This window comes from Chaetura pelagica, unplaced genomic scaffold (genome assembly GCF_000747805.2).
Source record: "Chaetura pelagica isolate M959 unplaced genomic scaffold, ChaPel_1.0 scaffold234, whole genome shotgun sequence".
NCBI classification, from domain to species: domain Eukaryota; kingdom Metazoa; phylum Chordata; class Aves; order Apodiformes; family Apodidae; genus Chaetura; species Chaetura pelagica.
In genome coordinates this window covers 1288974-1316117 of record NW_009952967.1, presented here as the reverse complement: position 1 = coordinate 1316117, position 27144 = coordinate 1288974, and the positions used below count along the sequence as shown (strand labels likewise).

Sequence of the window (27144 nt, the reverse complement as noted above, 5' to 3'; positions counted from 1 at the left end):
CAGATTAATGAGATAGCATGGAAAAAAAAAATAAATGCATTAAACATTGGCAGAAACATTTGAATGTTTTTTAGTGAGGTGAGGGCTGGACTCCTTTCCATCAACAGCATGGGGTTAAATTGGCAGCGTGACACCAGTTTAAACTCTGCTTTTAAATCCATCCATCTCTCTCCATGCAGGCTGAGAGAGTTGGGGTGTTCAGCCTGGAGAAGAGAAGGCTCCAGGGAGACCTTAGGGCACCTTCCAGTGCCTGAAGGGGCTCCAGGAAAGCTGGGGAGGGGCTTGGGACAAGGACAGGGAAGGATGGGATGAGGGGGAATGGATTAAAATTGGAGGAGGGGAGATTTAGGTTGGACGTGAGGAGGAAATTCTTTGCTGTGAGGGTGGTGAGACCCTGTCCCAGGTTGCCCAGAGAATCTGTGGCTGCCCCATCCCTCGCAGTGTTGAAGGGCAGGTTGGATGGGGCTTGGAGCAACCTGGGCTGGTGCGCAGGGACACCTCCCAAAGCACAGAGGTTGGAACTAGATGGTATTTCAGGTCCCTTCCAACCTTAACCATTCCATAATTTTATGACTCACAGTCTAGAACACTTTTTCCAATACTGAATGAACCAAAAATGGTTCTGAGCATTATTGAAATCTGTTTGTATGAGTAAAAAACATGCTGCTGCTTAGACCCAGAAATTATCTCTCATATCAGAGCAGTCAGCAAGCACTGCAGTTCCTGTGTGTGTGATTGGGATGTGCTACCTGTGCATTTGTGACCCAGAGGTGTTCTTGTTTCTGCAGAGTGACCAGCAGCTCGATTGTGCCTTGGACTTGATGAGGCGTCTGCCTCCCCAGCAGATAGAGAAGAATCTCAGTGACCTCATTGACTTGGTGAGTATTGGCTGCTCTGACCAAGTAATGGCCAAGTCCTGGGTGTGGCAAAGATCTGGTATGTAAGAACATTTCCTGAAGCATCTCAGAGGTGTGGTGTTTTGTTTCTTTCCTTGTCTTTTGGTTGAAGAACACGGGCAATTGCCCAAACAATGTCAAGAATCTGCATGTTTATTTTGAGCAAGCCAACAGGTACTAATTACTCTGTATACCTGGACAGGCTTTTAGGTGGAGGATCTTTAGCAGCTTTCTTGATGAAATCATCACCAGTTTGGAGGTGACTGTTTAATAAAAGTAATTTGGAACATTTAATAGAGGGTTGATGCCTGCCCTTGTACTCCTGATAAACTACCTGCCTGTTTCTAGTTTGACCCAGGGCTTGGGCAGTAGGTGCAGTGAATGTGCTGTGGCTTCAAAGGCAGAATATGTTAGAGCACTGGAGAACACCCAAACCTATTTATAGTTTATGCCATATCAGGTATTCTGCAGTCCAGTGACTAGCCAAAAAAAAAGATACATCTCTGTCCAACCATCTTGTGCCTGATACCTGTTTTCTGCTTGTCCCTGAAACATTTTGTTTTCCTTCTATAAATGGCTAGTGAGGGAAACTAACTGCAGAGGGATACTTATGCTCATTTCTAGTTGCACAGGATTTAGCTGCACATTTTGGGATGCACAGTTGGGCTCTAATAGGCCAGGTGGAGTCAGCTGTCCCTGAATACAGTGAGCAGCCTCTGGAGTAACTTACAAAATATGGATTTAGTCTGTACAGAACTTCCTATATGGATGGCTGGGAAAGTATATTTCTATTGTCCAGTCTGAATATTTGGCCTATTTCTAACCTAAGCTTCTGAATTTTTGCAGAGAGATCACTGAGGCTGGGGCAGGGCAGTTAGACCTTTGCACTAAGTCTTTCCTCTTCCCTGTAGTGAAAACTACACCCCTTTTCTGTGGCAGGTCTGCATTTTATTCAGGGTGCTGACAAACCTTGTCTGGGAGACCCTAGAAATCTGATGGTTCTTCACACAGCAGCTATTTTAACAATGCCCCTTAACTGTTAAATTGTGTCCAAGCTGTTTGTCATCTTTGTGTGCAGAAAAGGATCTGCTTACTGAGGAGAAGGTTAGTTGAGGAGCTCTGGTCCTAAGTGGTATTGAACCTGGTGTTAGCAAACTAGAGAGGAGGAGTCCCATGGTCCAAAAAGCTGTGGCTAACTTGAATTTCTCAAAATCTCTTTAAATACTGCCTTCAGTTACAGAAGCCAAGGTACAGGTAAAGCTCTTGTGGGTCAGGAAAGAAATTATTCCCTGCAGGAAGGGATTATTTCTCTTTCTTGAAACCGTTTAGTAATTGGCTACATCTGTGCCACCAAAACTCTTGGCAGCCTAAAGTATCATTTTTGTGGTTGTTGCTGGAGGTAGGACACAGAATAACCGAATCACTGACGTGATCTGGGGTGACATGGTTGGTTTTCTGATGAATTTTGGAGGACTGAAAGGATATCAGGGTTTGAGCAGCTCCAAGGGCCATTGGAAACAAGGAGTTGTTTGGGGAGCTACAGTGAGCTTGACTGTTTAATTGGTAGGAGGTTTTTTTTTTAATGACTCAGAAAATTGCTGGTTACCTCTGAATGTTGGAATGACTTTTGGATGGTGCTCATTAGTGCTCTACATGCTTTCCATCAGCCACATGCTCACTGGGCTTCTTTTCATATTGAAAGTGTAACATGAAACAGACCAGTTTGAATGAGGCTGGTTAGAAGGAAGGTCTGTGTGGTTCCCACTGCAGTCCTTGCACTGGGTTAGAGATGAAATAATTTGTTACATCAGTATGATTTCTGTATTGTTGAGACATCTGCAGACCTCTTCTGCAGCCACCCTCAGCCTGACCTTCACCAGACTGCTCTGGTTAGACAAGAGCTGTGTCTGCACTGCCACCTGTAGTAGTTCCAAAAACATCATAAGCCAGACCCAAGCAAGTAATTTTTTGACCTTTTTTGGAAAGTTACATCCAAACCTTTACAGCTGATGTTTATATTCTGTTTCCTGTACAATTACCAGACAATAACCTCCTTGAAGCAAAAGGTCAGACTCAAATGTGTGATGAGCATGAGTAGGTTCATTTAAGTTGGGACAGAATTATAGAAGATGACACCTTGACTTCTGCTTCCTTTGTGCATGGTGTCCTTGCTTCATTACACTGCCATTCTGGAGTAGACTTGGAGCAGAGGCCAGTGTAATTTTTTTTCAGTGTGAAGCACAGGTTAGAACTTGAAGTCTGCTTGTATCTCAGCTTGCTACAGTCTTCTGGAAACATCCAAACCCATCTGGACATGTTCCTGTGGGATCTACTGTAGGTGATCCTCCTCTACCCAGTGAGGTTGGACTAGATTATCTTCAGAGATCTCTTTAAACCCTGAGCACTCTGACTGGATTATCTCCAGACTGATGAGTGTAGCCACTGTTTTGCTGCTTGCTCAAGATCCATTGAAAGGAGGTGAAGATCACTTAGAAACGTCCCTTTGTATGTAAAAAACTCTCATGTTTTTAACTAAATTCCTAATGTTGGGAGAAACTGACATCTCCTTCTGAGGCTTGTATTCCCGCTGGGAAGGATAACCGCACCAAGTTCCCTCCCTGAGCTCCCTCTTGCTCTGTCAAAGCCATTCTCTGCTGCTACTTTTTAATAAGAGTGTCTTGGTGCCACCAGGAGTGGATGGAATATGTTCAGGACTGTACATGACTGCCCCCAAGTGTTGGGCTGCCAAGGGAAAGGGTCCAAACTTGAACGTGAAGTAACAGGATGGGTGGAAGAAGAGAACTTTTGGGTCACTGGCCCTCATCAGACCAGACACTTTTCATTCATTAGCAAACAGCTTATGGTTTGCCCTTCTACCACATCTGTTGTTGCATTTTTCAGGCTGCCTGAGTCTTCAATTAGAATTCATTAGGGACCTTGTCAATCACAGGACTCCAGAAGTCCTGCCTGAAAGAAGCTGTGCCTGGTGCTGGTGATGTGCCTTGGCATGGAATGCTCTGGTTGGAATTCAATTAGTCATTGCATGTAAATAGACTGCTTGGAGGCTGTCAAAATGTACAAGACTTCTAAATCTCCCTCCCGAAAATGGGTTTAGTGTAGACACATACCTTTTTAAGGGCAACAAATTTAAATTAGAATAAATTTCCATGTAGCTCCTCAGAAAACTGGGGTAACTGAAGCCTTGGGGCATCTCCTTGTCAGCCAAGACTGAGCTGTAGCAGCTCCCATGGGAGGAGCTGTAAAGGTGTATGTACTGCTCTTAAATGGATTTCTGAGGATACACCAAGTGACAGCACTTGTAGCATTAATACAGCTTTTAATTGTGTAGAATAAATAGTCTCACCTCCTTATTGCCTCACATTGTCCAGAAGTTGCTGCTGTTGTTGTACTGTGCTGTTTATAAGTCAGTTGTGAATCACATCTGTCCTCATCACTTGCTGAAAGGAGAATATTAAGGGTATTTTCTGGGTGGGAATGTTTCTGGGTGTCAGTTAAGAGGGCTGGTGGAAACCATGCTGAACCATGGTTTGAAGGAAGGTGGTAGGGCTGATTTCAGAGTTTAACTAAAGGGTCTGAAATATCAAGACAATCAAAGGGAATTGCTTCCTTTCTCCTGAGGTAAGTTCAGTCGGTCCCCAGGTACTTTTGTCTGTGTTACTTCCAAGAGGAACCCCAAAGAGGGCATCAGGTAGTGCTGCTGTGGAGGATCTCTTCCTGGGACACCTTGGCAGCACACAAGGGAGGTGAGTGAGACCCTCCAGAATCCTTCTGGGTTGTTTTTCGCAGTGACATGTCTTAGAGGGGTGCATCTCTGGGAAACGTGGTAGGTGGAAGCTAGAGTTATGGTGTTCATGGGCCATGTGAAGCAAATAGAGGGTCTGTGACTGAATTGTCTTGTTGGCTTAGACCTGAGTATGGAAGTTGATGTGCTCTCAATCTTGGTAAAAGTTAAGCAGGTTGCTTTTTCAAGTACAAGTTTACTGCTGGGTGTTTTAATTTGGATGTTTGCCTGAGTGTTTATCACATAAATGAGAGATCAAGTCTAGTTGACTCAGCAAAGCCAGGTGGCTGCCGTGAAGTGGGGACAGGGAATCATTCTCACAAAGTGGAGCAACAGACTCACCAGGACAGTGGGGTTTTCTCACAGCCACCACTTCCTTCCATGCTTTTCCTAGCAAGACTGATATTAAAAAAAAACAATAGTCAATTTATTCCCTAAAGTGAAAGCTTTCTTGAAATAGAGAATCAAGTTATGCTGCCATGGAAGAATTAAGGCTAGAGTTCTTTTACAGAGACAGCAGTCAGTAACTTTACTGGTTATTTTTTGAGACTCTGCTTGCAATTAAAGATTTGGGAGGTGATCATCTTTGCTTTCTCATCACAGGAGAATCTTAAGTATTTTTGGTAGAATGTGTTACTTTTTGGAAAGTCCCAGAGTGATGAATTAAAAAATAATAGATCAACTTGTGATTCAGAAATACTTGAATATTTGAAATGTTCAGGTCCTTGCTTCATTGTAGCTCTTGTGCCTTCAGGCAAGTCTGAAATTTGCTTGCATGCCTTTAGTAACTGGAGATATATGAAGCTGGAGGATTTATCTCCAGGAAAACTGCATTGCTTGGGCTGCACAGACCATAAAGAATATGAGAATGTGACTGGAGCTTTTTGTGTTTCGAGCCCAAGAGCCTGAGCAGAATTGAGGAGAAAGATACAATAATTGAATGCAGATGGCCAGCTGAACATCTAGTGAGGGTGGAAGGTGTTGCAAAAAAAAGAATGCATCAGACCCAGTGAAGACTTAAAGAAAAAAGTGGAGGCAGAAGAGCATTGACAGCCTTGTGGTCTCAAAGCTGAGCTTTTGCCCTGCTCTTCTTCTTGGAATCATTGAAATGTGGGATAGGCTGGAAACCAGCAGCCAGCCAGGCTTCCAGTGCAAGGATTACTGGCTAAGGAAAGGGGCTCTGGCTCTCAAGAAATGTATGGGTTTGGAGAGCCAGTTGTCCATGTGGGGAATGGCTGCAAGCAGGAGCTTTTCCAGCTAGAAAAGATTAACCCTGGATATCTTGAAGGTAATTTGAGATAGCAATTAATAGATGTAAATTGTTAATGTGATGCTTGGCATAGAGCTCCCAACTCCACTTACTGTCAGGAGATTGTAGGAGTGAATTTCACTTCTGGCTTCATATTTACTTTTTTTCTTTTTAAGCCTGAACTCTGCCTCTCTTTCATCCAGGCTCCTGCCATGCCCTATTAGAGATCCTTAAAATGTCTGCTTAAATATCTAAAGGGGGGTGTGTGGGAATCACTTGATGAGCTTGAATCCTAATTAGAAACCTATCCAACCTTTTTTAAAGATGGGGAGGAAAGCAAAGCTATAGAAACAGTCCTTGAGAGGCCATGCCTCTGCATATCCCTTCCTTGTAGCTGGATATCTCCAACACCAGCTGGACTCTTGACACAAATAGTCAAGACTTCCCAAGATATTGATATGCTGTGATGACTCGTGGGACTTGTGGCTGGTAATGAGATACAGGAGCCTTCACCTGCAGGTCACTAGTCAAAGTCTAGAGCGCTCTGCTTGTGCCTGCCAGATGGCTAGCTTTTGTTCCTCAGCTAGCTACAGAATGCTGAACTGAGCAAAAAGCCCTATTTTATCCAGCAAACTGCAGGAAGAAAGCCAAGTTTTATGGGCAGTAGTCACCTTCCAGAGTTTTTTTTGATGTAGTTCCTCCAGCTGAATTGAAAAATGCTGCACTTAACATAATTGCAAACTAGACAGCTTAGATCTGTAGTCTTGTCAATATTTGCCTTTTCCCAAAAAAGCTGATGGGTTTTCTTTTGGTTTTTGCTAATTCTTACAGTGCTGGGATTCAGTACAAATACTTGGAATAAAGCTGAACTGTTCCCAGTGTCAATTACATCTGTCTTGAACACAAAAGTCCATTTAAGTGTCATTTAATAAACAAAGCTTGACAAACGTGTGGCCTTTGGACATCTGATGGATCAGATTAAGGTTTAGCAATGTGTGGATTTGTGGGAGTGACTTTATTAGTGGTTTTAGGCCCAAGATGTGTGGAGCCAGGCTTCCTTCTTGAGTTTCCACAACATCCATTAGGCTGTGCCTGTGTTCTGCAGGAGCAGGAAATTCTGAGGCTGGGGAATGACTCAGAAAAATTATAGTATTTTATTAGATGCTGGCTCAGAGGGGAGGAATCCAGGATTTGGGGGGTGGGGGGGTGGTGTGATATGCCAAAATGGTTATTTTGCAAGAGGGCTGGGTAACTTGCATGGGCTCTTCTTTGGATTTGATTTTCCCAAGTGATGTGGGCAGTAGTTTTGTCCTCTTCTGTAATGATGTGAGTGGTCTTAAGACAGAAAAATCAAGTCTTAAGAATCACATGCAATTAAAATACTTGCTTTCCCATTTGGATGTGGCTTTTAAATAAAAATTGCTCTAGTCACATGTGTATTTGGGTACCTGCATGTTATAGGCACAAATTCAAAAGACACATGGATTTGGCTGCCTTCTTTGCTAAACCTTTGAAGCTTGCTTCAGCTTCCTTCTGATTTTTGAAGGAAAAACGTGTTTCATCCTTAATTTTACTGCATTTAGCATAATTTTCCAGTGCATAAGGTTCCTTGGGAGGTCAGTACATGCTGACCTCTGAATAAACATGGGAAAAGACTATTTCCAAGCACAGAACCTTACACTAACAATATTGCTGGTTCAATTGTAAACATGGTTCATTTCAGTCAAGACTTTAGAAGAAAACAACAACCTCCAGCTGAGTGGCTAACAAGCCAAAGTTATTAACTTCCCTGGATACATAAGGTGCAGAATTTGTTGCAATTCAGGCAGCAGGATCAAAGCAAGGATGGGGAGTGAATGTAAAACAAGAAGAGCTGAAGCACTTTGTTTCCTCTAACCTTTTTTTTTTTTTTTAGATGCTTGTTTAATCATATTTTAAAAAAGAAAAATAATTCAGAAACAATGGTTTAGTTGATAAGAAGTTCCTTTAACCAACAAAGTGATTCAAGAAGGATTCTTAGGTTGGCTACTCCAAAAGTGTAGTGTTTCATTTTTGGCATAAGTGATTATTTGTCTTGATAGCAGAGCAGTTGACTTAATTAAAACACTGTCCACATACCTGGCTTGCTCTGCTGGAGAATACTGTTACACAGGACAACAGAATCCTTGTTCAACATGTAGGACACTGTGCTGAACTCGGTTTTCATTCAGTTTTTCTTTCCTCTGGACTACAGTCATTGTATATCTCCTTGGAAAAAAAAAAAAACATAAAAAAAACCCCAGAACCACAGTGCCTTGTTGCATGGTTGGTGCCTCTGAATGATGCTGCTGTTCAGTTCCAGGCTGAACAGCTGAGTCTGGACCCCCAGAGATTAATCTTTTTCTTTTCTGATTGACATTGAGGGTGGTCGCGCTCCACGACTGCACATACAACCACCATAAGAGATGATTGAGTGCTTATTTGTGGAAACACAGGTTCATTAGGGTCCAGACTGCTCTGGGCACCAAATTAAATTAATGACAGCCTCTAGCTAAAGATACAAGGTTAAGATTGTAGTCTGAATTTGACCTTCCACTGCTTAGAGAGTGGGAGAAACTTGTGTCAAAATAAAGATGGACGCCCAGCCTTTGCTTATAAAACAATCCTCAAAGCATCAAATGTTTTCATCCCATGTTTACAGTGCAGTGATAAATGGAACAAAATCCCTGCTTTGGCATTTCAGCCTTTGGCCTAGGGGGGTGGGTTTATTAATATTCTTCAATTTAAGTTCCCTGTATCATAGATGTTGGAGGCGCTCTAGTTGACATAGAACAAGCCAGTAGAAAAGTTAATGCAAATCCACTTTTTCAGACTGAAAAAGCAGAGGATTGATTGATCTGCTAGTCTGAGCTGTCAGAAGATTGGGATATTTTCTTGCTCAATATCAACTGGATTTTGCAAGATTCAGAATTGTGCACAAAAGTAATTTAAATGCTTCAGGAAGGTTCAATACTGGACATTGGGGAGAATTAAGGCAAAGATAATATAGTTCAAAATATTTGTTGGCATTGCAGCAGCTACCTTGGCCTGCCTGAGCTGAATATACTATAATAGCATGGTCTAAAATGCAAAGGACCTAAATTTGGAAGGAATCAAATAGATTCATAAGGTGTTTAAAGCTGCAAATTGCCTTGTTCAGATTGCTACATTTGCCTTACAAACAGCTTTGTAATGTAGAAGACGAAGACCTTTATGGCTAAATCTTGTAAATTGATTCTTAGAAGGGAAGCTGCTGAAAGTTGCTGTAATAAATGATATAAAACCTATTCTTTTGGTGTAGTAATGTATTAAAAGTGCCTTCTAGTCAGTGTGAGATGATGTTTTCCCACAGAGCAATATGGAAACACCATACTGGGTATGTGGTATTTTTAAAAGAAGGTTAATTTATGGGGATTTTTGAAAGGGTCTTGGATTCAGATGGTTTTTAGGAAACTCTCTGAGGGGAATTGACTGTCCTGAGTTTGGGTTTTCTCTTGAAAGTGCTTTGTATGTGTATTTGAGTTTGAAGAACTGTACAGCGAGAGCTCTTGTGCTCCCTTGCTGCACATAGCCTTGGGCTTTTCCCAAAGAAATTCAACAAAAATGGGAGTCTGGGAAAAACTCCCCTTTTCTCCAAATCCTGTTTTCATCACTGTTACTCATGCTAAACACACGTCAGAGTGAGGAGCCTGTTCCTAGCCCCTTATCTCTCTGCTGATGGGCAGCTGGCCAGGGAGCAGCCGGGAAGGAGGAATATATTCAGCTGATTGAGGAGCAACATAGGGCAGGGCTTTTAATGCTGAGGTGCTTTGGGTCTTGTTCTGAGTGCATCTGAATCATAGAATCATAGAATCATAGAATCTTAGGGGCTGGAAGGGACCTCGAGAGATCATCTAGTCCAACCCCCCTGCCAGAGCAGGGTCACCTAGAGTACATCACACAGGAACTCATCCAGGTGGGTTTTGAATGTCTCCAGTGAGGGAGACTCCACAACCTCCCTGGGCAGTCTGTTCCAGTGCTCTGTCACTCTTACAGTAAAAAAATTTTTTCGGATATTCACCTTGAACCTCCTATGCTCCAATTTACACCCATTACCCCTTGTCCTATCACTGGTCATCACTGAGAAAAGCCTAACTCCATCCCCCTGACACTCACCCCTTACATATTTGTAAACATTGATGAGGTCACCCCTCAGTCTCCTTTTCTCCAAGCTAAAGAGACCCAGCTCCCTCAGCCTTTCCTCATAAGGGAGATGTTCCACTCCCCTAATCATCTTCGTAGCTCTGCGCTGGACTCTTTCGAGCAGTTCCCTGTCCTTTTTGAACTGAGGGGCCCAGAACTGGACACAATACTCCAGATGTGGCCTCACCAATGCAGAATAGAGGGGGAGGAGAACCTCTCTTGACCTACTAACCACACCCTTTCTAATACACCCCAGGATGCCATTGGCCTTCTTGGCCACAAGGGCACATTGCTGGCTCATGGTCATCCTCCTGTCTACCAGGACCCCCAGGTCTCTTTCACCTACACTACTCTCCAGCAGTTCAGCCCCGAAATGGGAGCAGTTCTCTCCAGTTGCTCTCTGCCTGGAGAATCAGCCTAAAATTAATAGCTAATGGAGAAGTGAAGGAAGAGACAAAGTGGAACCAGATGGGCTCATGAACACAGATGCATCATTTCACTTAACTTGGGCCACGACACTGCTGATTTGTATCAGCTCTGTGGGGTATTAAGGTTGTCTGTTTTCAAAAGAAGTAAAGATTTTCCTAAAAGCTGCTGGATTCCTGTCCACTTCTATTTACTCAGTCATGGTTTTCAGGTTGCTTCAGCCAGGCCTCTAAGCATCAAATGCTGAACACCAATGAGAAGGATCCAGCTTTTTATACTTACCTGCCCTTCAATTTGGGCTCTTTGGTTATCACTCATCACCACATGACAGTGTGTAGAGACCAAAGTAAAAAGCCTCAAACTAACATCTCAGCTATTTTAGCACTGTCAGTAACTTCACCAACCATTTCTTGGTTTTCCTCTTAATTTTTTATGAGGTGATGGTGTGGGTTAGGTGTTGCATCTCTTACTGACCACATCTTATTTTATCCTTTGGCCTTTCTGGGTTTCTTGGTCTTTTGCAGTCATACTGTTTTATGTTTGTCCTTGCTTACTTTGACTTAATATCCTCTGTATTTAATTGCCTTGTACTTAGGATCAGGAACCTTTTAGTTTCATGCAGTTTGATCCCTCATGTCATATCTAGTACATTAAAATATTTTGTGCTGATGCTTTTGGGAGCTGTTGCGCTCCTGATTTGTTTTTTTTTCTTCTCTAGGCTTCTTTTGAAATCCTACCAGTCACTTCACTAAATCAATGGCTTGGAGAGAAGAAAGCACATTTCTTTATTTTCTTTATTCCTCACTCCCTCCCCATTTAAGTTCTTCTGAGTCATGAATTCATCACTTCATGATTAATTTTATCCTTGTTTGCCTTTTGTCTTCATGTTCTAAACCATGTTTTTAATCTCTACAACATAGAATGAAGCACAGAAGAGATTTCACATTGGTTATTGCTGTTATCTCCTTTATTAGCATGTTGTCAGTGTCACCACTATATTCAGGAACTTTCTTATTGTCCTGTATCCTGCTGCTTTTCCAGCTTTCCTTGTGAAAGGGCCTTTTCCTTTAGTCCTTTGCAGCAGAATCTGGGTGGCTTTTCCCAAAAGAAACATGGAATACACTAATTGTTTAATAATAACTTGAAGAATGATTTGTTGATTGTCCCTCAGCTGGATTGGGACACAGTGCCTTAAACTATCTATGGTGGAAATAGGATTCCTGGAGGAAGCTGCTAGCACAGCCAAAGCCTGCAGTACAGGAATGTTGATATTGATATCAGGGCTGCTCTCAGCTCCAGAAGAAGAGGTCACAGGCTGGAATTTGCTTGATTTGCTTGAGCTTGTATTCACACTAGCTTCAGGCTGCAAAATGTCATCTGATCTCTTTGCAAAGTCTCCCTGCCACCTTAACAGCAGATCTTGGAGTCCTTCTCCACACAGAGTGCAGGGAGACAGCTGGGATTGCAATCCCCTTCTGAGCTACCTGTGTAGGAGATGGGATTGGATTTTATATGTGCACTCACACAGACACAGACATATTTTTATTAGCCAACATGGTCATGTTTGGCCAGCTGCCTGGAAACTATTCTCAACTTAACCCAGAGTAGGAGCTTGTGAAAAATCCACTCCAGCATTGGGATGGTGTGTTCTTTCATCAGCTCCCTCATTTCCACTCCACTATAAATATTTTACCTTTATTCATCAGTCCTCAACAGTTGCTTTACTGGCCCTCTTTGGCCAGAATTACCATGGAGAATGTATATATTGAAGTGTTGTGGACCACACTAGTGGTTAGGTAATTAAATCTGAAATTAGTGGAGATGGAAATAGAACGTTATGTTGTAACTTCAGTGCAACTTGTTTTTATTTTTGAAGGGTTTCTGGCTTTGGGACATAAAGTGGGTTATCAATAACAAAAGCTGTTCTTAGGGGTGCAAGTCTCTTTTAACCTTAGTGTGTCACCCTCTTCCCTCTGTGTTGTTTTTCTCCAAACCATCAGGTCCCAAGCCTCTGTGAAGATCTCCTCTCCTCCGTTGATCAGCCCTTGAAGATTGCACGAGACAAAGTGGTAGGAAAAGACTATCTATTGTGTGACTACAACAGAGATGGGGACTCCTACAGGTGAGTTCATATCCAAAGCAAGGAACTACCTGGTTTACTTTGTGAATGAGAGCTACATACAAGTGTTGCAGCCCTTTCTCCCTCTCAGCCAGAAAAAGAAATTAAATCATGTTAAGCTCTTCTTGGTGATGAAGCTGGGGCTGTTTCATAGAATCATAGAATGGTTTGAGTTCGAAGGGACCTTAAAGATCATCTAGTCCCAACCTCCTGCATGGGCAGGAACACCTTCCACCAGATCAGGTTGCTCCAAACCCCATCCAACCTGCCCTTCAACACTTCCGGGGATGGGGCAGCCACAGCTTCCCTGGGCAACCTGGGCCAGGCTCTCACCACCCTCACAGCAAAGAATTTGCTCCTCATGTCCAACCTCAATCTCCCTTTTTCCAGTTTTAATCCCTTCCCCCTCATCCCATCCCTCCCTGCCTTTGCCCAAGTCCCTCCCCAGCTTTCCTGGAGCCCCTTCAGGCACTGGAAGGTGCTCTAAGGTCTCCCTGGAGCCTTCTCTTATCCAGGCTGAACACCTCAACTCTCCCAGCCTGTCTCCAGAGCAGAGCTGCTTCAGCCCTTGGATCATCTCCGTAGCCTCTTCTGGACTCTCTCCAGGAGCTCCACGTCCTTCTTATGCTTGGGACTCCAGAACTGGACCCAGCCCTGCAGGGGGGTCTCACAGGAGCAGAGGGGGACAATCCCCTCCTTGGCCCTGCTGGTCATGCTGCTGGTGACAACCAAGCAGGACACAATTGGTTTCTGGGCTCCAGTGCACGGTGCCAGCTCATATTGACCTTCTCATCCACCAACACTCCCAAGTCCTTCTCATAGGTGTTTTTGCTCCATTCTCCAACCAACCTGTAGTTGTGCTTGGGATTGCCCTTACTCAGGTGCAGAACCTTGTTTCAGATCCTTTTCTGTTGACTAAGACATTGACTATGGAAGGTGTTCTCAGTATTTCACTTATATAAAAGGGTGTAAACATTTTTATCTCCAGTCCACTGTGGAGCACTTCAGTTTCTGATAACATGGCTGTATGGCTGCTAATCTGATGGCCTCTGCAAGGCAAGTCCCCACTGTCTTGTCTTTGGAACAAGGAGTTTTCCATCCTACAAACCTCAAGAGTTTCTGCATATTTTCTTTTCTGTGATTTGCAGTCATTCATTGAAGCCTAAAATGAGATGTTGTCTTGTTCAAGGGGTGACTAACACATTCCCCTTAGGTTTCTTACAATACATTTAGAGAATTAGAACTAGTCAGATCTCTAGAAGAAATAACTGTGATGGCCTTGGCATCCAATTAAACTGCCTCTTGTTGCAAGGTTGTAAAACCTTTGGAGTGGATAATGACAGAAAAGAGATGATGCAAGCAGTCACTTGAAACAAAATCATCTTCTCCTTCTACAAATCAGGGAGGACTTGCCAGCTGGGAGAGGGTCTTCCACTTGTGTTTTGCACAAGTTTTTGCACAAGTTTGTCTGACTTTGGACATGGAATGTCATTAGTTCTCTGTGAATATCTTGGCCCAAGTTTTCAGAAGAGAAAAGGAATGTCCCTGCCTGTGCAGGGGGTTGGATCTAGATGATCTTTAAGGTTCCTTCCAACACAAACCATTCCAAGATTCTATTAATCCCTCTCTACCAAAATAGCTGATTTATTCTGAGGACTGTAGACAAAAGCAATTAAAATATCTGAATAACACAAGCTGCAACCCTGGAGTGGTATTATGAGGTTTCAGGGGTTTGCTGCCTCTTTGAATGCAATTTCTCTTCTCATGTTTTTATTCTAATACCTTAGTTTGAAAATAGTTGGAGATACCCCCCCTTTTTTTGCATTGCCAGGCTTTTCTTAATGGCTGTAGTGCCAGTGGCAGAGCTCCAAGTACTTAATGAAGAATCTCAAAGCTCATAGTCCAGAACCCTTTATGAATATTGCATCACCTAGCTTTTATTCTTTACTCCTAACAAAGGGGGCTGTGAAGTAATGACCACCATTCATCTTCTGTCCTGGGTTAACAGCTTAGCCATTCTACTTCTGCTGGTTATGGTTATGAGGGTGATATCTCTGGCTCTCCTTGCAGCTTCATTGTCATAACTTGCATTTTTAGTGCCAACAACTGGGACTGATCTATACGAAGAATTTGGCTTTGCTTTGTGCAGATTTGCAGTAGTGTTTTACATTCATCTGGCCAGAATGTTGCAAGAATTCTATTTAAAAATAGAATTCCAGAAAATATTTCAATATTTGCAGGCCAATCATTGCAGAAGCTTGTAAGCTTATAAATGATTCTAGATTGATTGGTTTCAATTGCTTTGAGCTGCAGGAAGGACTGATCTACACTGAAAGCATATCTGTCTGTAGATGATTTACACAGGGAACAACATGCTGAGAAAATCATTGTCTCCCAGGAATAGGAGGAGGAGACTGAAAATGGATGCAAAATTTGCCAGTGCATCTGGATTGTGGCTGAGTGTAAATCTTAATAAGTGATTTTTTAAAATAAAACCTACTGCAGTGGGCCAAGAACTAAGAAGGTCTCTAAGGTGAAGTGTTCACTCAGGTTTTCAAGGGTATTAGTCTAACTTTTAAAGTCTGTTCAGCCTTCTTCAGAAGAGCCTGATGCCTTTTAAAAGCGATTGCGCATTAAATTTGTATGTCAAAGCTGATCATATCTATGCCAGAAACTATATGCATTTAAATTGTTCTACATTAACTAGAACAGGGTTTTCTAGCTGCTGCCCTTCACGAGAAGTGTTCGTGCAGCTGCATCCTCTCTGGCAGATGCAGGAGAAAGAATGAGATCCTGTATTTCTGGTGGGTCTGTCAGGAGTTGCTTCCTTACTGAAGTTATGATCTTGTATCCCCTTTCACCTCTTCAAGCTGTTAACATGAGCATCTGTCATCAGAGGCACAAGAACCTGGAAAAGGCACTTGTTAAACAGTCTGATGATATGCTGCAATAACTAATAACTAATAACATCCCCCCTCCCCGGGTGCCTCTCACTGTTTAATTAGTGCATGGGGCAGCCCTTTCTTTCAGGCTAGTTTCATGCTTGCCCACCAAATTTGCTCCTTCCTTTTAAACAGTTAGAAGGAATCAGGAGGACTTCAGGTTTTTAAATCACTTTGAAATTTTCAGGACTTAGTAATGAAGTTTCAGAAAAGCTGTTTCATTTGTTGGTGTGGAATAGGCATAATGTATTAATTGCTGGTATTAAAGAATGCTGTTCTTGAAGGCTTTTGATTCAAGCCTGCTGGATTGAAGTGATTCTTCCTTCTGGAATTGATTTGTCTCGGCTCTGTTTTGGGGAGTGAATTCCTTCCTTCAGCACAAAGGAAAAGCCTTTGAAAACCAAGCAATACTAACATGTGCGTGTGTTAATCCATTCTGTGCCTGTGTTCAGACACTGCTGTTCATACCTCATAAAGTCTGAAGTTGTTACAGGGAGGTGGCTCTTAGACTAATTTAACCCATTAGACCAAAACCTAGGAGGAGTTTTCTGTGCTTTTAAAACCTTTTGATATTTCCACAAAGGTTTTTCAGAGCAACATTATTCCCTGCCTGCAACGTGCTCCATCCCCAATTATTGCTCATTTCAAACTAAACAACAGTTTTCTTCTTATTGGAGAGGCTGCTAATTGCATTTCTTGTCCTATTAATCCAAGGATTTAAAAGCTTTCTGTGGACAACTGAACCTCGTGCTGCTGTGACAGGAAAGGCAGAGCAAGGTAGTCAGACCTGTTCACTGGGAATTATGTTTTATTAGGTTGGGGGTTTTTTTAAGTGACTTTACATTTTTACTGGAAATGAGCTTTGGAAAAAAAGCTGCTGCAGAATGTTTGGCTGTTCAGGTGGTAACTCCACCAGTTTTCAGGGCCAGCACACAGGGAAATTAGTATCCTAATGCTTAACCCATCACAGTTTGTTTTCCGTCCTCATATTTAGACAGGCTGGATTTTCTCCATGAACATGGATCAGACCACAAGGTAGATTTTTTTGGAGTGTCTCTTGGATCTTCATGTATAGATAATTTTCATCATATTGTTTCACTGCTGTGGGAGCCTTTTGTGCACATGTTCTCACAAGCAGTTCTGCAAGTGCTCCTGGAGTAACAAAGCTTTGTGGAGAATATCAAACAGCCACTTTAATCCACGTTGTGAAGACAGAGCTTTTACTAATGTTTTTTTCCTTTTATATAAGGCTTCAAGGTCCTTGACTTTGTCCATATATTGCTACTCTTAAGTAGGTTTGATCAGTCTATGAAATGGAATCCTTATGGAGAATTTGGTGCTAACAGCATTAAAACCTGTTAGCTGAAACAAAAAACACATCCTTTTAGGGAAATTAGAAGTCTGACTTTTGAAATTGAAGTGCTTGTCTGTCTGTCTGTCTTCAGATAGCCTCCATGGAAGTTTTTAAATGTGGTGTGAGTACTGTTCCACAAAGAAGAAAATATAGGGCTGTGTTAAGAAGGGTTTTTTTAGGTGAAGTCACTGCTGGCTCTGACTGTATTGGGTTGAAAATGCCACAGTCTCCTCAGCTAGATGAATCTGTGTGGCTTGGCTTCCCTTAAATCTCATTCCAGCAGAAGGAATTTAATGTTGACAATTAAAATATCCTCACCATGGCTTCTGTATGAGTTCTCTGCTCACTGACTTCCTCATACATGAGGAATGACCCAAATGATACTTCCTGTGATGCATGATGGAGAAACACAGAGCTATCAAAATTTGCAGAAAAGAGATCTATATATTTTTTTAATCAGCTTTTAAAAATTTAGTAGAGAAAGAAAAAGTAAGTGTATCCTAATGAATGCTACTGGTTAGGTAGCAAGATGCTTCTGCAGTGCCTGGCAGATGAACCCTGACTTGGTTTTTGCAGAATACCTGATAGCAAGATCAGTGAGGATTCACTCAAAGAACATGGCAACTTGAGTGTGGGAGATGATTCTCCCCTTTACTCAGTTCTTGTGAGATCCCACCTGCAGGGCTGGGTCCAGTTCTGGAGCCCCCAGCAAAAGAAGGACATGGAGCTCATGGAGAGGGTCCGGAGGAGGCCACAGAGATGCTGAGAGTGCTGGAGCAGCTCTGCTCTGGAGGCAGGCTGGGAGAGTTGGGGTGTTCAGCCTGGAGAAGAGAAGGCTCCAGGGAGACCTTAGAGCCCCTTCCAGTGCCCGAAGGGGCTCCAGGAAAGCTGGGGAGGGACTTGGGCAAAGGCAGGGAGGGATGGGAGTGAAACTGGAAAAGGGGAGATTGAGGTTGGACATGAGGAGGAAATTCTTTGCTGTGAGGGTGGTGAGAGCCTGGCCCAGGTTGTCCAGGGAAGCTGTGGCTGCCCCATCCCTGGCAGTGTTGAAGGGCAGGTTGGGTGGGGCTTGGAGCAGCCTGGTCTGGTGGGAGGAGGCCCTGCCCATGCAGGAGGGTGGGGCTAGATGATCTTTAAAGTCCCTTCCAACTCAAATCATTCCATTATTCCAATGAGGTCTGTTGGAAGAAATTCTCAATCCTGTCTAAATTTCTTTGGTGGTGTTTGGTGGTGTGTGTGCAGCCTGCTCTGTGCCATGTGGGAGAGATAGCACTGGTGGTGATTGTTATGCAAATAATTTCCAGATTTCAGGCAGCTCTTGGGTAAAAGAACACTGCTCTGGCTGTCAACGTCTCTCCAAAGCAACTGAGTTTGTAGCAACTGTTTTAAAACAAGAACAACCACCTGAAAAACATTGCTCCAGGTGGGCATGACATCATGATTTAGCTTTTCTGCTGTCTCACCTTTGGAGTCAGATGTGGTAGAGAGGAGTGAAGTGTTGTGAAAGCTCAAAGGCAGGGTGAAGCAGAGCCTGTTCTTTGTGCTTTGCATAAAACAGATGTCAAAAGTAGGTGCCTTTTTGAGAAATGAGTAACATTTGTTGCTGCTGAGGAGAAAGCCCTTGTGTATGGGCTGCATTAAGACCTGGTATCAGTAGTCTGGAGCATTTTGAAAAGTGAGTAAACGGTAGAGGTACCTTTCTTTCAACTAGCAGTGATATATGTAGGTTGGTTATTCCCAGGGGAAATGAGCAGGAGAATGCAGGTTTACAGACTGGGGATTATAAAAGTCCCAAGCAGATGGGCAAAGAGTTTCATTAATCTTTTAATACCAAATTTTTCATTAAGAGCACAAAATTCTTTCACACCTGCAGAAATCACAGCAAAACCTGCAGCTTTGCAAGCCCTGTTAAATCTGTCCAACTGCTCAAATGTTTTCCTAATGTTATGCTAAAAGTTGAGTTTATTGCAAAGCAAAAGGAGTGGAGGAGAACTTGGACCTTGATTGCAGACAGAAGAGTTTGGCTCAAATATTAACAGGTCCCAATTAAACTGCACAATTAATTTATATTTGCAGAAAAATAATTTTAATAACAGGCAACAGCTGAGACCTCAGTTTTGTATAAGAAGGAAGAGATTCATGTAATAAGGAATAGTTCTGGAGCTCCTAACATAAGAAGGACATGGAGCTCATGGAGAGAGTCCAGAGGAGGCCAGAGAGATGATCCAAGGGCTGGAGCAGCTCTGCTCTGGAGACAGGCTGGGAGAGTTGGGGTGTTCAGCCTGGAGAAGAGAAGGCTCCAGGGAGACCTTAGAGCACCTTCCAGTGCCTGAAGGGGCTCCAGGAAAGCTGGGGAGGGACTTGGGACAAGGGCATAGAGGGATGGGATGAGAATGAATGGATTAAAACTGGAAGAGGGGAGACTGAGGTTGGACATTAGAAAGAAATTCTTTGCTGTGAGGGTGGTGAGACCCTGGCCCAGGTTGCTCAGGGAAGCTGTGGCTGCCCCATCCCTGGCAGTGTTGAAGGGCAGGTTGGATGGGGCTTGGAGCAACCTGATCTGGTGGGAGGTGTCCCTGCCCATGCAGGGGGACTAGATGGGACTAGATGATCTTTAAGGTCCCTTCCAACCCAAACCATTCCATTACATGATATCTCAGCACCTCTTGTTTTTTTAGCAGGATCAGGTCAGACCCACCAATCCCAAACCTTTGGCAGTTTATCCTTGGTGTCTAACAGTCTCCATTTTCCCTGTCTCTTTGGCAGATCACCATGGAGTAACAAATATGATCCTCCCCTGGAAGACGGTGCCATGCCATCTGCTCGCCTGCGCAAGCTGGAGGTGGAAGCCAACAATGCCTTTGACCAGTACAGAGACTTGTATGTCAGTTCTACCCTACAGAGCCCTCTGCTCTCTTTGTTTCCTGCAGCAGGCAATCAGGACACACAATGAGTCTAAACTGTGGCCACTAACTGCCTCTGGGAGCGACACCCTGTGTCTAGCAGAGGAAGAAGGGTTGGCTGCTGCTGCTCTGCTGTTGGGAAGTGTATCCTCTGGGATTTCACAACATGATCAGATTTGTCAGCTGATGCTAAAGGCAGATGCTGAGATGCTTTCCAGCCTCTCTTCCCCCCTTTAACAGAATAATGGCTTCTTTGTCCTGAAATGACCTGTATTCTCTTTGATCTTGCCTAAGTTCAGTCTTAAACCATTTGCCTTTTCCATTCCCTCAAGACTCTTCTGTCTTAAAAATATATATATAGCAGCAACTTTCATGTCTTCCAGTAAAATGACAGGCTCTGATGTAGTGAAGTGCAGCAGTTGTGTGGAGATTGAGGTACTGCAGCTGCAAGGGCCCTTTTGTGATGCTTGTTTTAGTCTCTGTCTCATTAAAAGAGGTGTAAAGCAGAGGAATTAATGGGTGTGTAAGGTAGATTAGGCAGTGTCTTTTTTTGAAGCAGCAACAGGAAACTGTCTGGGTGACTCGTCAGTTGAAGAGTTTCTCTAAAAGGTAGGACTGCTCTGTTCTTGCATTGCCTTCATATCCAAGGTCTTGAGATGTGATCATGTTTAGCTGTCTTCTTTCTAGGCTGTGGTCTCCTAAGCAGTGATGGGATGGAAATAGTACTGCTAAATCTAAAAAGCAAGTGTGTGTTGCAGAGCAAAATGAACTTAGAGCTTTATCCAGTAATGGGATGTTTTCATGTTGGACATCTCTAATAACCACATATAAGGTGAACAGGCCTCATTGCTTCTTCAAGTCACCCAAAAATGGAGCTAAAACACAACCTTTGTTGTCATTCATCATGCTATTACAGTGCTAACTAAAGCTGGTAGAAAGTTACTTTTCTTGCTAGATGTGTAGATGTGGTCCTGAGGGACATAGTTTAAGTACTAGACTTGTTAGGGTTGGTTTAAGGGTTGGTAGAGTTGGGTTATGGTTGGGCTGGATGATCTTAAAGGTCTATTCTGTGATTTGACACTGGCCCAGGTTGCCCAGAGAAGCTGTGGCTGCCCCATCCCTGGAAGTGTTGAAGGGCAGGTTGGATGGGGCTTGGAGCAACCTGGTGTGGTGGGAGGAGAGTTGGGGTGTTCAGCCTGGAGAAGAGAAGGCTCCAGGGAGACCTTAGAGCACCTTCCAGTGCCTGAAGGGGCTCCAGGAAAGCTGGGGAGGGACTTGGGACAAGGGCATAGAGGGATGGGATGAGAATGAATGGATTAAAACTGGAAGAGGGGAGACTGAGGTTGGACATTAGAAAGAAATTCTTTGCTGTGAGGGTGGTGAGACCCTGGCCCAGGTTGCTCAGGGAAGCTGTGGCTGCCCCATCCCTGGCAGTGTTGAAGGGCAGGTTGGATGGGGCTTGGAGCAACCTGATCTGGTGGGAGGTGTCCCTGCCCATGCAGGGGGACTAGATGGGACTAGATGATCTTTAAGGTCCCTTCCAACCCAAACCATTCCATTACATGATATCTCAGCACCTCTTGTTTTTTTAGCAGGATCAGGTCAGACCCACCAATCCCAAACCTTTGGCAGTTTATCCTTGGTGTCTAACAGTCTCCATTTTCCCTGTCTCTTTGGCAGATCACCATGGAGTAACAAATATGATCCTCCCCTGGAAGACGGTGCCATGCCATCTGCTCGCCTGCGCAAGCTGGAGGTGGAAGCCAACAATGCCTTTGACCAGTACAGAGACTTGTATGTCAGTTCTACCCTACAGAGCCCTCTGCTCTCTTTGTTTCCTGCAGCAGGCAATCAGGACACACAATGAGTCTAAACTGTGGCCACTAACTGCCTCTGGGAGCGACACCCTGTGTCTAGCAGAGGAAGAAGGGTTGGCTGCTGCTGCTCTGCTGTTGGGAAGTGTATCCTCTGGGATTTCACAACATGATCAGATTTGTCAGCTGATGCTAAAGGCAGATGCTGAGATGCTTTCCAGCCTCTCTTCCCCCCTTTAACAGAATAATGGCTTCTTTGTCCTGAAATGACCTGTATTCTCTTTGATCTTGCCTAAGTTCAGTCTTAAACCATTTGCCTTTTCCATTCCCTCAAGACTCTTCTGTCTTAAAAATATATATATAGCAGCAACTTTCATGTCTTCCAGTAAAATGACAGGCTCTGATGTAGTGAAGTGCAGCAGTTGTGTGGAGATTGAGGTACTGCAGCTGCAAGGGCCCTTTTGTGATGCTTGTTTTAGTCTCTGTCTCATTAAAAGAGGTGTAAAGCAGAGGAATTAATGGGTGTGTAAGGTAGATTAGGCAGTGTCTTTTTTTGAAGCAGCAACAGGAAACTGTCTGGGTGACTCGTCAGTTGAAGAGTTTCTCTAAAAGGTAGGACTGCTCTGTTCTTGCATTGCCTTCATATCCAAGGTCTTGAGATGTGATCATGTTTAGCTGTCTTCTTTCTAGGCTGTGGTCTCCTAAGCAGTGATGGGATGGAAATAGTACTGCTAAATCTAAAAAGCAAGTGTGTGTTGCAGAGCAAAATGAACTTAGAGCTTTATCCAGTAATGGGATGTTTTCATGTTGGACATCTCTAATAACCACATATAAGGTGAACAGGCCTCATTGCTTCTTCAAGTCACCCAAAAATGGAGCTAAAACACAACCTTTGTTGTCATTCATCATGCTATTACAGTGCTAACTAAAGCTGGTAGAAAGTTACTTTTCTTGCTAGATGTGTAGATGTGGTCCTGAGGGACATAGTTTAAGTACTAGACTTGTTAGGGTTGGTTTAAGGGTTGGTAGAGTTGGGTTATGGTTGGGCTGGATGATCTTAAAGGTCTATTCTGTGATTTGACACTGGCCCAGGTTGCCCAGAGAAGCTGTGGCTGCCCCATCCCTGGAAGTGTTGAAGGGCAGGTTGGATGGGGCTTGGAGCAACCTGGTGTGGTGGGAGGGGGCCCTGCCCATGTGGGGGGTTGGGTCTAGATGATCTTGAAGGTCCCTTCCAACCCAAACCATTTTATGATTCTGTGATTTGCAGGAAGGAAAGTGTGATCCAGGTTTCTCACAGACTTGGGTGAACCTGCTGGACCCTGTCCAGCATGTGGTAAAAAAGTAGCCTTAATATATTTCATAGAAGTAAAAGGTGAGATTCTATCAAATTTCATCTTTCAGTTTGTCAGTCCAGGTTTTCTAGACAATACGTTGTTAGAGGAGATGGGGAGGGATTCCTCACAGAGGCTTCAATGCTTGTGTCATCAACCAGCAATGATAGAAGCATCATGGCTTGTCATGACTAAATAAGCTCACCTGTCAGCACAGGACACTTTGGTGCATGTTGCCATCTCAAAAATGTGTCAGAGAAGGAGGAGAAGGGTGGCTTATGTTTGGCTGTGTGGTGTAAAAATGGTGGCAGTTTTGGAAAGAACTGGCAAGGTTAGGGAGCTCCACCTGCCCATTTGAAGAGTTCCTCATGCTTGAAATTGGAGATGATTTGTGCTTGATCTACACTGGAGATTTGAATAGAAACAGGCTTTTGTTCTAGTAGTTGGACCCTGAAATTCCTTTAACAGTATTATTTTATTTGGTATTTTGGCAGCAGAAGCTTAAATTTTACTTGGAGATGGGAGGCAGGGAAATGAGGTGGGGGTAACAAGTGCCAGCTTTTCTCACTGTTGGTGTTGCCTAGAGGTCAGGTTGGGAATGACTGTAACAATTGCCAGCATCCCAGCTGCTGCTGCCCTGTGGGAGTCTGGAATATGGGGAAAGTGGTAGTGGGAACAAGATGACAGTTGCAGTGCTGGAATTTCCATGGTCTGCTAGAGCTGGAAATGAATCCTGGTTACCCACTGTAAAGCCCAGCATTAGGTTTGGGCAGTGTGGTGTCCATTAGAGGTGTCACTGGTCTTCTGGTTTGGCAGCTTGGAGCACTGGGAAGGAATGCTTTGGTTCTGGGACAAAGTTATCAGAGTTGTTTCCAATTCCAGAGCCAGTAACAACCAAGGTTTTCCAGCATTGTGAAATACTTCAGGTTTGTTTGAAAGAGTTGATTAATCAAAATTACTACTTAATTTGCTGGCAGGCCTCAGAACTGGATCTCCTGTGATAATTGTTGTTTCTGTTACTTGTGAAGATTATAACTGGTCCCCCCTCCAGTAACCACGTTAATTTTGTAGGCAAGGTGCAAAAAATGTTTCTTGAATTGACCTGCAGAGACTTAGATTGTCTCTGTCCCTTCTGATGGGTTTGTCTGTCCCAACAGGCAAACAGGTGGGTGACACAAATCTAGTTGATACTTCACAGCACATATCCTTCTTTTAAAAATGTGAGTTGAAGGTCAGTGGCTGTTGCACTGTTGGGCTTTCAGCTTTGCACTGCACATGAAGAGGATGAAAATGATGCTGGGAGAAGCCTCTGATCTGCCACATCAGGTTCTCACACTGCAGTTCCTCAAGAGGCTGTTCTGTTCTGCTCTCTACAGGGTAGAGAATGTTTTTGAACTACACCTCTAACCATAGCTGTGCTGTCTCATGGTAGAGAAGTAACAGTTAATACAAAAATAATCTTATGTTAGCAGTCATTCACAGAGAACAGCAGCCCCCAGTGTGCTTGAATTTCCTGGTCTGTTAAAGATTTTATTCCTATAATGAGGGTTCCTGGTAGGTTTATTCAAAGCAGTTTGTGGCTTTGTTTCCAGCCTTGCTGGGCTAAACTGCTGGGTCCTGTGCTTGGAATCATCTAGCCAGTATGGGCTGCACGTTGCAGAAAGATGTTGCGTGTCTGAATACCTTGTAAGCTCTTGTTTCTGCGATGTTGCTCTGCATGGAGCTTATTTCACTCCCCAGCTTTAAAAATATATCTGATACTGGTGGCTCCAGTGGGGAGTGGAAGGGGAATACATGTTTCCTTTCTGTAGAAAAATAAGTAGTTGTGAGGATATGTGGGGTTCCCTCTCTGCTCACAGAGGACAGCCCAGGTTCCCTCTGGGTTACCTCTGTTTTCACTTTTACCCATACTAAGTGTTAACATATCAGAGTTCATCTCATCACAGACTGGTCTGGTTGGAAAGGACCTTAAAGATCCAACCCCCTACATGGGCAGGGACACCTCCCACCAGATCAGGTTGCTCCAAGCTCCATCCAACCTGCCCTTCAACACTGCCAGGGATGGGGCAGCCACAGCTTCCCTGAGCAACCTGGGCCAGGGTCTCACCACCCTCACAGCAAAGAATTTCTTTCTAATGTCCAACCTCAGTCTCCCCTCTTCCAATTTTAATCCATTCCTTCTCATCCCATCCCTCCCTGCCCTTGTCCAAAAGTCCCTCCCCAGCTTTCCTGGAGCCCCTTCAGGCACTGGAAGGTGCTCTAAGGTCTCCCTGGAGCCTTCTCTTCTCCAGGCTGAACACCCCAACTCTCCCAGCCTGTCTCCAGAGCAGAGCTGCTCCAGCCCTTGGATCATCTCTCTGGCCTCCTCTGGACTCTCTCCATGAGCTCTGTGGTATCCTTCTTATCTCAGGTGTCTCCTAAGAATTCAGATAGCTTCAGTTCTTCCTTGTGTCAGTCCCATTTGGCCCACATACCCTTCCGTTCTAGGTTTCTCTTCTAATCAGGTGTGGTGGGTACACACCTACATTTAGTGAGTCATCCACCATTTCCCAAGGAGTTGGCACCTACTGATGTGGGTGTTTTGAGGGAAATAGCCTCTTATCTGTTGGTTAACAATTTGTGTGAAATAATTCAGGCAGATTTACTCCCTGGTGACTAGTCTTAAACTTGAATTTTGTCTCCAAAAAGCTTCTTTGTCAGGACACCAAGTGAGAACGGGCCGTGGAAATAAGTTTGGAAAAGTGTTGTAGTATAAACTGTGAAAGTTTGAGAGGAAAAAAATTGCTGAATCTTCATTCCAGTGCTGAGTTCTTCTAAATATCTATTTTAATGCAAACTATGTTCAGGTATCTCTTGGGTTGCCCACCTTTTATTTTTGGTGGCAACTCTTTGGGTTAAAGAGGAATTATACAGGGTTTTAATCTACATTCAACAAGCAGCGTATTTCTTGGTTATCTGTTTTACCAAAATACTTGCCACTTTCCTAAAAAACAACTGTTGAATTTTGATCTCCTGCTGCCAGGTTGAACTCAAGACACTGCCTGAAGCTAATGCCCTGCTATGTTTTTGTTCAGTAGGTAATTATTCCCGGATGTAATATCTTAATATCTTACACCATTCAGTGAGAGTCTTGGTTCTCCACACCCAATATCATGAAGATCATTTTGTTAACCACATGGTTGTAATTTATGGCCCTTTGCTTGACGTGTGTGTGTGTGCAATTGATTGAAATAAAAGCATAATGAGGAGCAGGGCATCTGGATATATCTCTCTCTTTTAGATTCCCTGTTCTGTTGGAGATAATCAGTGCTTTAATTAAGTCATCTAATCGCCCTTTGTTGTCTGGAAGAAATAGTTGCTGAAGTGATTCAATAGACCTCCCTGGGGAAGGATGCTGCTCATCTGAGTATTTCTAAAAACAAGATGAGTTCTGGCGACTTTGGAGTGGTTCAGTGACCTGACATACCTTTAGAAAGCTGTTCCTTAGCTTTTTTGGGGGGGGTTAAGTTGGATTTCTTGATACTTTTGATTTTGAACAGCTTAGAAAAAATAATATAAAATATGCCTTTTAATCTTTCTGCTCCTGGAAATGTTTTTATTAATTAAGGCTTTTAATTCCCTCAACAGACTAAGCCATGAAGCCTTTTGAACTTCTGTTTTTACCCATGTTTTCATGTTGTTCCATTTTCTATTTGTTATATTAGAGCTCTGGAGAAGGAATTTGGTAGGAGCGGAAGGAAGTCTGGGAGGGGATTGACCTCTAAAATATCTTCATTGTGTGTAATCCTCTTATTATTGAATTTTGGGTTGGAATCCAGTCTTAATTGGAGTTGTTCACTCCCATTTTGGATGGTGTTGGCAGTGCTGGGGATGGCACCCCTGCCAACCAAGCATTTGCAGCCTTAACCAAACATCAGCAGCTTCTCTTTTCAGGTGGAGGAGCAAAGGCTGCAGAAATTTCTGTATGTATGTACTAGAGAGTCTGAAGAGGCTGCTGGGCAGTGGAGAATTCCCAGAGCCAGACAAGGTTACCCTTAACTTTTAGAGTGCTCAGGGCTGAATTTTTTTTAATCAGTGTGTTCAATCTCATTGAACAGCCTTGGTTTGC

At 43.6% G+C, this 27144-nt stretch overlaps 1 protein-coding gene across 1 annotated transcript in view; it reads left to right on the top strand.

The window, feature by feature from the left end:
• CAPZB (capping protein (actin filament) muscle Z-line, beta) overlaps positions 1 to 27144 on the top strand; it is a 65957-nt gene that overhangs the window by 16611 nt on the left and 22202 nt on the right. Inside the window, exons 2-4 of the mRNA XM_009995796.1 lie at positions 789 to 878; positions 12574 to 12695; positions 19755 to 19868. Of these exons, the coding sequence (XP_009994098.1) occupies positions 789 to 878; positions 12574 to 12695; positions 19755 to 19868 (326 nt within the window). The remainder of the gene's footprint in view (positions 1 to 788; positions 879 to 12573; positions 12696 to 19754; positions 19869 to 27144) is intronic.